Genomic DNA, 9,579 nt, shown 5'->3' with positions numbered 1-9,579 from the left:
AAAGTGTCCCTTTTATCCTGAGTTACGCAATGTGTCACTTTAACTATATTGTGGCTGTTATCTGTGTTGAGTTTCGTCATCGTAGAAAACTCGGTAGTACAGTTTATCGTGATGGAAGGTTCAATCCGAATTGCTAATTTATAAACTAAAACATTTTGATGGTGCGAGTTGAAGCTTTCATCCGATCTTGGCTCGAAACATTAACGTGTGTGGGAAAAACAAAATATCCCTGATCTTTGGGGTAGTGGAAGCCGATCAGTAACTTTAGTTCGTTTACGTAGAACGATTAGAGTCTTGCAGAAACTGCAATCTGACTTATTGTAGCCGAGTCGCGATTACGACAATGTGGTAGGCATGCGGAAAATGCAGAAGTTTTATATTGTTTGCGTTCACCTTGATGTTTATACCGTAATGTTTGTAAGGAGAGTTTTACGATAGCGAAACATTGTGCGGAGGCATCTGTTGTCCTTTAATAAGCGAATGATTGTTAAGGAGATATCACCTTAGCTATAATCGTGTCATATCTGCTTATATATAGGAACGATGTATTGTAACATCGTTTTTATGTTTAGCTCGGAAATTTTGTTGGCAAAGAAAATCTCTTCTTCTCATAGATAAAAAATCGAAACGAACCGCATATATTAATAGCTTTACTATATAACATACGTTTTCCATTATTTTTCTATACTCAGGAATTAATATTATCTGTTTCTTAAACCAATCATCTTTCTTCTGTTTGTGACTGAAGTGATTTTAACGAACTCATACATAAATCTAAACACCGCACTGAATCGCTACGTACCGAACGATTATCTTATGATGCTACCAATGCTTACTACTGATGCTACCAATATTGTGAAATTATTAGTTTGTTTGTACAATTTGTCAGTCCGTTATCGAAACGACGTCCACAACTCATTTACGACTCCGACATTCTAACCTCGATGCCGTTCTATTTATAAAAATTCGACCCCCCCCCCCCCCCCCCGAGGAGTAGAGTTAGCTATGCATCAAACCCCCTACCCAGCATACTAGTTAATCACGGGTTCATCTCTAATGTAACTCACTTCACTTGTTAATACTGTTGTTGACTGTTTGTTATGTGTGATAACAGGCGAGATTGAATACGAACACAATGGCGATGAAAGACTCATTGATTTTTTCACTGTTATCGGACGAGCTAATGCCCTCGGAAAAGAGACCGCCCCAGCTACAATACATGTCAAAATACAGCCGGGTAAGTCTACAAATACGGCGGAAGGGAAACGGTAGTGAGGGTTCAATGCAGCTAGTCTCAGCTATCTGCACCTCGATTGATCTCTAAAACAAGTTACTAACGAACCACTGTTAAAAACTCATATTTATGTATCACTTATAAAATTTAAATTAACATTTATATGTCCTTATGAAAACGTTTATATATGAATCAGTGTTCTTGAAAACTATTAATGTTAAACCTTATAATGAAACTATCCTGACGACTCAGATTTACAACAAGCTCTAGCGAATTGCGCTGCTAAGTTGGCTACCTGACTTTTTGCAGTGGGTTGAGATGTGCTGAGCCAGACGTATGTATGTCACAATCTATTATCACTAAATAGCCCCTTCGTAATAAGCAGACGTCATTTCCTTAGTAACATCGCCAAACACGACCCTTCTCTGTACCCTGTAAACCGAAAAGAACAATAGAAAAAGATATTTCGGATCCGTTTTTATTCGATTTCGAAACAATGCTGTCTCCTATACTTTAACTGGCTGTCGACATGCACCCCTGTTCGGGGATCCCTGTATTTTGTAGTGAACGACGAGATCCCACAAATTGTGGAGAACGTCGGTTTGGAATTATGGGAAGGCGAGTGGGCAGTAATAACCAACGAACGCTTAGCCGCCGTCGACGAAGATACGCCACCTGAAGATGTACGCTTCACGCTGACCCAGCCCCCGAGCAACGGTTTCGTAGCACTGGTTACCAACATCGGTCAACCAATTTTGACCTTCACGCAGGCCGAAATTAACCGAAACGTGATCGTATTTTCACACACGGGTAAGAAACGACCACAACATACATTGCTTAAAGATGTTTAGCATTTACGATAAACAACAATTATTAGAGGGACGAAAATTTAAGCAAAATAACAGTTTATAAAACGATTTTATTTTTACATTTTCCAAAAATAGGAACGTTTTAAATTTACTTGTCGCTTACTTTCCCACTGTTTCCACATTATATGTATATATATATATATATATATATATATATATATTAGTGTTGTATAATATAATATGCTATAATGCTATACGTCTAAAACGCAATAGTTATAACAATGACTACTGTGATGCCTCAAATAGTTCTATTGGTTAATATTAGAAGAGTCTATTTTTTATTTATAGTATCGTACTAAACGAGTAGAGAAATGGTATTAGAAAGAAAATGCTATTTTTATAGAAAAAATATTATAAAAAACAGTAACTCTTTATTATATATATATATATATATATATATATATATATCCATTTGCATTTAAATGCACATGCACGTGTCCTTGATTTGATAACGACCCTCAATTATTATTGTTTATTTACAAAAGCAACATTTACCTTAACTTATAGCATGAATAACTATTGGAAAACGACGATTTCCCGTAAACCTACTGCCATCGCGTGTATTAGCTGAGCATCTGCGTAAGGGCCTGCCTTCCTATTGGACCTTCTACTATTTGTTTCTGTATATCAGTAGTGGCCTGAAGCAGAAGCTCTGCTCATCGGTCATTTGACTATGAGCATATAATAAAACAGCGTTGTTTACGGACTATGCGGGCTGCAAACAGGTGAAATAGGTTGACTGTGTTGAGTTGTTTACAAAAACTATTACTAGTGACACTATTTCACCTTTTAGTAAATAGAAAAATTAAAAGTTTTGGGTTCTTCATACATTTCACGAAATATTTGATGAGGTACGAGTCGAACTTACATTTGCGATGCAGACTCCCAACCTTCATCGTGTAAACGACACAGATTCCGTCATAATTATGACGAAAAACACTTACATATTCGTTGGTTTTCCTGGGACTCTTGCAGGACCCGAAGCCGGTGGCTTCAAGTTTCAAGTGGACGATGGTTCGAACACAGTTATGGGACAAAAGTTCACAGTCAAAGCGAAGGAGATTGTCGTCAATCTGACACGCAATGAGCGTCTACGTGTTGAGCCAGGAGGACAGCAAAGCATCACATCAGATCATCTGAAGGCCATATCGACAATGCGGCCGAAAAATTCAACTTCTCTAATTACGTATGCAGTGTCGAAAGAGCCTCAATTTGGACGAGTTTTGTTAGAGAAACTGGACGGCACCCTCGAAACTATTAGCGAATTTACACAGGACCAAATCGACCAAACGCTTGTACTCTATGAGAACACTTCGCCAACGAAGAACGACTCGTTCGAGTTTAGCGTTTCTACGAATACTGGCAAATTAAACAAGGAACTGCATACGTTTACAATCGATGTGTCGCCTAAGAGCATTATCGACTCGCCGATTGTCGTTCAAGCAAAAGAAGGCAATTTGGCCGCGCTTCGCGGAGATATTCTAGCAATTGGCAACGTCCTTCCAAAGGCCAACATCTCTGTAATTCGGCAACCACTTCATGGTTGGATTGGACTTGACGGACCAAAGGGCGTCGAGCCAACGGAAGTGTTTAGCGACGAGGACATAAATCACGGTCGCGTCTGGTACAATCATGACGATAGTGAAACGTTTGAGGATAAATTTGTCGTATCAGTCCAGCGACTGGAAAAGGTAGGGGAGCCACTCAACATTTCAGTGTTCGTCGAAATTGAGCCCGTTAATGATCAGCCGCCGATGCTCAAAACTGAAGCGCCGGTTGTGGAGATTGTCGAAGGCCAACACACAACTTTAACGAGAGATATGCTCTACACGGAGGACGCCGACAATATCAGCTCGCAAGTTGTATATAATCTAGACTATACCGACCTCGTGACTTTCATTAAGAACGATTCAAATCCTGTGTGGACATTTACTCAACAGGATATTGATGAGATGCGAATTTCCGTCTCGTGCAATAATACCGAGGCCAATGCAATATTCGAAATAAAATTTCAGGTCGATGACGGTATTCATGCGGCACATCACGCCGTGCTAACGGTAACAGTAAAGCCACCGATATTGACGACGACGAGGAATTCCGAGGTAATACTAACACAAGGGTCGTTCTATCGTGAAATAACTAACTTTGAACTAGACGTCGAAACAGACAGTAAACGAGAAGAATGTTGGTACGACGTAATTCAGCCGCCTGAAAATGGGCACATTCACCTTCTCGGCAATAACACAACTGTGTTCCGTCAGGAAGATGTCGACACGGGCAGTGTTCAGTATGTGCAAGTAAACAATATTACAGCCACCGAGGATTTCTTTTTGGTTGATATACACTGTCAGAGCGCAACTCTGAAAGCAATTCGGGTTAACGTGACCGTTATTGCCCTAGTCAACCAAGAACGGCTTCTGGAAGTCCCCTTGCACAGTCGTGGCATTATTGGTAAGCGCCATCTTGACGCGAGCAAGGTCGCGGCCAAACATCAGAGCAACCCTCGCTTTCATATCACCCGAAAGCCGAAAAATGGTATTGTTGGCAAGCTCGGCGTAGGCCCCGTGGATCAGTTCACGCATGAAGACGTCCTCAATTCACAAGTGTACTATCAGTCGCGTGGAGGCAGTGCACCGTCCGAGGACAGCTTCGAGTTCAAGCTATGCTCCCCGGGCGTACAGCCTGGAAAGGGCCAGCTAATTATTGTTGTCACCCGGCCTTCCAGCGTTCCCGAGGTAGATGATTCGGTTCCGATGACAACGCCGGATGTGCCTGTTAGCGTGGAAGTGCCTGTAGCATCGACAACGACTGTGTCGTTGCTTGAGTTGGACCGGAGCCAGGTTCACCAGGTAATCCTGCTTTTATCTCTAGTCGCCGTGGCAATCGTAGTTATTTCGGTGGCATTTGTCTTCCTTCTCTGCAAGGTTGTGCGCCTGTCGAGCGCGTCGTCATGCAAGAGCCAAGGAGGTGGCAGTAACAGCAGCACGTACGTGTCGAACAGTGGATTTCTTGATCAGGACGAAGTAGACCGCTTTATAGCGCAAACCGCGCCCCCACCACCGCCCCAGTTGCGAATCGGAATGACGGCAGATCACGGCGTGGAAACGCCGGTCATCCTCGATTACACGGCATCGCTGCAGGACAACCACAACACGGCCATGCAGCTCGAATGCCAAAGCGGCACTGGGCGCGAGGCTGAGGAATCTGATTCGAAAGAAGGCGGGGCCTCATCTCCTATTCCGGTTTTACGTAAGAATCAGTATTGGGTTTGATGTTTAGAGGCCCCGCCGGGGCCTGACCACGTTGTATATAGCCCTCAAGCCACCCCACCTCAACAGATTTTTAATAATACTTCCGCTACCATATCCAGCATGGATCATCATATTGTGGAACAGCGAGAGATGCATGAGTCACCTTCGCAACATCAAAAACAAATACAACTTATGCAGCAACAACAGTCGTTGTTAGTCCATCATCAGTCTTCTCCAATACCGATTATTTACGCACCTCATGCATCCGTATCATCGTCTCATCACGTTGCTCATCTTATTCAGCCACCATCAACGCCATTCAGTACCCTCGAGCCGATACCTGCTGAGAGCGAGGAAGCGCTAGACTCAATGCCTGCCGATCCGTCAGCGACAGCAGCATTCGCTTACTCGGTCCCGTTAGTGTACGGCATTGATGATTTCGACAATTCCGGTGTGGAGAGCCGCGAAGGCGGTAGTGATGAGGTTGATGAGGAAACTAAACGGCGCCAGCAGAGCATCGAACGTCAATACGATATGCGTCCATACCAGCATCGGCTCGACGAACCTGCTAAATCGGATCAGCAGCTAGCTAACAAGAGCAGTTCGGTCGACAACGAAAAGGGGCGTGCCCCGCTACAAGACTGGCTGGGACCATCCAGCTTAGTCTGAACTTCGTACTATATTACTATTGCATGGTAAGAGACATCAACTAGAAGCACAACAGCAAATTCGTACGTAACGACATTTGCATCACACATTTGTACACACGCGGAAGCCAATTTCGGACGTGCCGTGCGTATAATGTCGAAAAAAAAAAAAACAAGACAGTATCAAACACTTGCTAGTTGTTGCTTATGTTCTAAGAAGAAACCAGCGAAGGCAACCTTCTGTTCTAATGGCCGATAACGTGAGCGGCCTTGTCTACCGCAATATTATGTAGAACACTGGGTTGGTTGACTGTAATGACGGTGCCGCTAACAGCGACCATGTAACTAAATAGTAGCTGACTGATCAAGTTCTTAACTAACGACAACTAACCTATGACTCGTAATAGCACCTGAAGAAGTACACGATCGAGCAAGTATTACGGCTGGAGCGATATCAATGCAATTATTAAGATTACGATCATTATTATAGGTATTATTACTGTTCAGGTTGTTATTATTATCGTAATATGATAGTGATCACATAGTGATACGATGATAAAGTGCATAATGTCATACCAATTACCCAAACACCTATTACCCACTTACAAATAGCATTGCAAACGTAGATTGCTAGATAAATTTCCAAATAATATAATGCTGCTTGTCATTATCAGCCCAAGATTTAGGCAACCATTTATCATTAACCGCTGTTCGTTCAAAATCTGTTCGTTGATGAAGACGTAGATAGAATAATTTCATAGCGAAGAACCGGTCTAAGGTTTCAAACACCTATTTATACCTATATTTCGTACCAAAAAACCATCCCTGCCTACCTACCTGCCTGCCTGCCTGCCTGCCTGCCTATCTACGGTCCACTCGTCAAAAGGCTAAAAAAATCTCAATTGCTAGTGCAATGAAAACGCACTCGGTACTCGGTACCTGTTCAAATCCACCGCTGCACGTACAAGCCGCAGATTGTGGCCACTAACTAGCTCCTACTAACTTTGGTCTAACCAGTGCATATCCGACTAACAACGTAACGCAAACGTAGCCAACGACGCTCAAGCTAAATGCTTGATTTTCCTTCTGGGTCAAGCCTAGCGGCCCAATAACAAATACGAGCCTTTCTTTGTAACGAGGGCAGAAGACTCGCTGTATCTGCACATATGTCAGTATTCGCCGTGCTAACCTAGTATACAGCATAAGTAACACTATAAATGTTTGAAATAACACAGCGTCTTAATTCGGTTGGCCGTTGGTGTCGTCCTTGGAACCAGTTTCGAACGACCGATTATATGACATCGTAGAATACAACCCAGCTGAAATTTCCAGCTAAAACGAACGGAAAAAAGAGCTCTGGGCTGTTCATGAAAAAAATACCTTAACAGTTAGTCCCAGTTAACTGAACACACAGAGCTAACATTTGAAGTCTCCGCTAGTCTGTATGTGGTGCCAATTTTGCTCCAGTACACAACCCCAGGGGGTAACGCTTGCATGATAATAAGATAGCATTTCATAAATTAATCATGAGCGATTAATGTAAATTTTTCGTCAACGATCTAATAAGATATTTGTAATCAGTGACTAATAATAGCAGCAATACTACTGCTTGCTACCAACAGCCACCAGGAGCTTCCACAATCAGCTGTCTCACCTCACAACGATGACCGTTCATCACAGTGCATTGATTAAACGGCATAATGTGTATATATATATACACATATATACACACATATATATACATATGTGTGTGTGTATATATATATATATATATATATATATATATATATATATATATATATATATACACATATATACACACATATATATACATAGTTAAGGTAAATGTTGCTTTTGTAAATAAACAATAATAATTGAGGGTCGTTATCAAATCAAGGACACGTGCATGTGCATTTAAATGCAAATGGATATATATATATATATATATATATATATATATAATAAAGAGTTACTGTTTTTTATAATATTTTTTCTATAAAAATAGCATTTTCTTTCTAATACCATTTCTCTACTCGTTTAGTACGATACTATAAATAAAAAATAGACTCTTCTAATATTAACCAATAGAACTATTTGAGGCATCACAGTAGTCATTGTTATAACTATTGCGTTTTAGACGTATAGCATTATAGCATATTATATTATACAACACTAATATATATATATATATATATATATATATATATACATATAATGTGGAAACAGTGGGAAAGTAAGCGACAAGTAAATTTAAAACGTTCCTATTTTTGGAAAATGTAAAAATAAAATCGTTTTATAAACTGTTATTTTGCTTAAATTTTCGTCCCTCTAATAATTGTTGTTTATCGTAAATGCTAAACATCTTTAAGCAATGTATGTTGTGGTCGTTTCTTACCCGTGTGTGAAAATACGATCACGTTTCGGTTAATTTCGGCCTGCGTGAAGGTCAAAATTGGTTGACCGATGTTGGTAACCAGTGCTACGAAACCGTTGCTCGGGGGCTGGGTCAGCGTGAAGCGTACATCTTCAGGTGGCGTATCTTCGTCGACGGCGGCTAAGCGTTCGTTGGTTATTACTGCCCACTCGCCTTCCCATAATTCCAAACCGACGTTCTCCACAATTTGTGGGATCTCGTCGTTCACTACAAAATACAGGGATCCCCGAACAGGGGTGCATGTCGACAGCCAGTTAAAGTATAGGAGACAGCATTGTTTCGAAATCGAATAAAAACGGATCCGAAATATCTTTTTCTATTGTTCTTTTCGGTTTACAGGGTACAGAGAAGGGTCGTGTTTGGCGATGTTACTAAGGAAATGACGTCTGCTTATTACGAAGGGGCTATTTAGTGATAATAGATTGTGACATACATACGTCTGGCTCAGCACATCTCAACCCACTGCAAAAAGTCAGGTAGCCAACTTAGCAGCGCAATTCGCTAGAGCTTGTTGTAAATCTGAGTCGTCAGGATAGTTTCATTATAAGGTTTAACATTAATAGTTTTCAAGAACACTGATTCATATATAAACGTTTTCATAAGGACATATAAATGTTAATTTAAATTTTATAAGTGATACATAAATATGAGTTTTTAACAGTGGTTCGTTAGTAACTTGTTTTAGAGATCAATCGAGGTGCAGATAGCTGAGACTAGCTGCATTGAACCCTCACTACCGTTTCCCTTCCGCCGTATTTGTAGACTTACCCGGCTGTATTTTGACATGTATTGTAGCTGGGGCGGTCTCTTTTCCGAGGGCATTAGCTCGTCCGATAACAGTGAAAAAATCAATGAGTCTTTCATCGCCATTGTGTTCGTATTCAATCTCGCCTGTTATCACACATAACAAACAGTCAACAACAGTATTAACAAGTGAAGTGAGTTACATTAGAGATGAACCCGTGATTAACTAGTATGCTGGGTAGGGGGTTTGATGCATAGCTAACTCTACTCCTCGGGGGGGGGGGGGGGGGGGGAATTTTTATAAATAGAACGGCATCGAGGTTAGAATGTCGGAGTCGTAAATGAGTTGTGGACGTCGTTTCGATAACGGACTGACAAATTGTACAAACAAACTAATAAT

The 9,579-nt window shown here is 41.2% G+C and overlaps 2 protein-coding genes across 2 annotated transcripts in view; one reads left to right on the top strand and one right to left on the bottom strand.

The window, feature by feature from the left end:
• Nucleotides 1-1,092: 1,092 nt before the first annotated feature.
• LOC111251193 (chondroitin sulfate proteoglycan 4-like) lies at nt 1,093-5,375 on the top strand (the record flags this gene model as incomplete). Its single annotated transcript, XM_022807558.2, has 3 exons — nt 1,093-1,237; nt 1,799-2,044; nt 3,079-5,375. Coding segments are annotated over 3 exons (2,688 nt in total), but the record flags the coding sequence as incomplete, so codon positions are not given.
• A 2,980-nt stretch (nt 5,376-8,355) lies between these two features.
• Nucleotides 8,356-9,579, bottom strand: part of LOC111251188 (chondroitin sulfate proteoglycan 4-like) — a 209,351-nt gene continuing 208,127 nt past the window's right edge. The window contains exons 21-22 of the mRNA XM_086990490.1: nt 9,204-9,326; nt 8,356-8,642 (exon numbers count right to left, since the gene is read on the bottom strand). Coding sequence (XP_086846616.1) covers nt 8,356-8,642; nt 9,204-9,326 — 410 coding nt within the window. The remainder of the gene's footprint in view (nt 8,643-9,203; nt 9,327-9,579) is intronic.

This window comes from Varroa destructor, unplaced genomic scaffold (genome assembly GCF_002443255.2).
Source record: "Varroa destructor unplaced genomic scaffold, Vdes_3.0 BEIS01000005.1, whole genome shotgun sequence".
Taxonomy (NCBI): Eukaryota; Metazoa; Arthropoda; class Arachnida; order Mesostigmata; family Varroidae; genus Varroa; species Varroa destructor.
The sequence above is the reverse complement of the archived record's forward strand: the minus strand, read 5'-3'. Positions and strand labels throughout refer to the sequence as shown.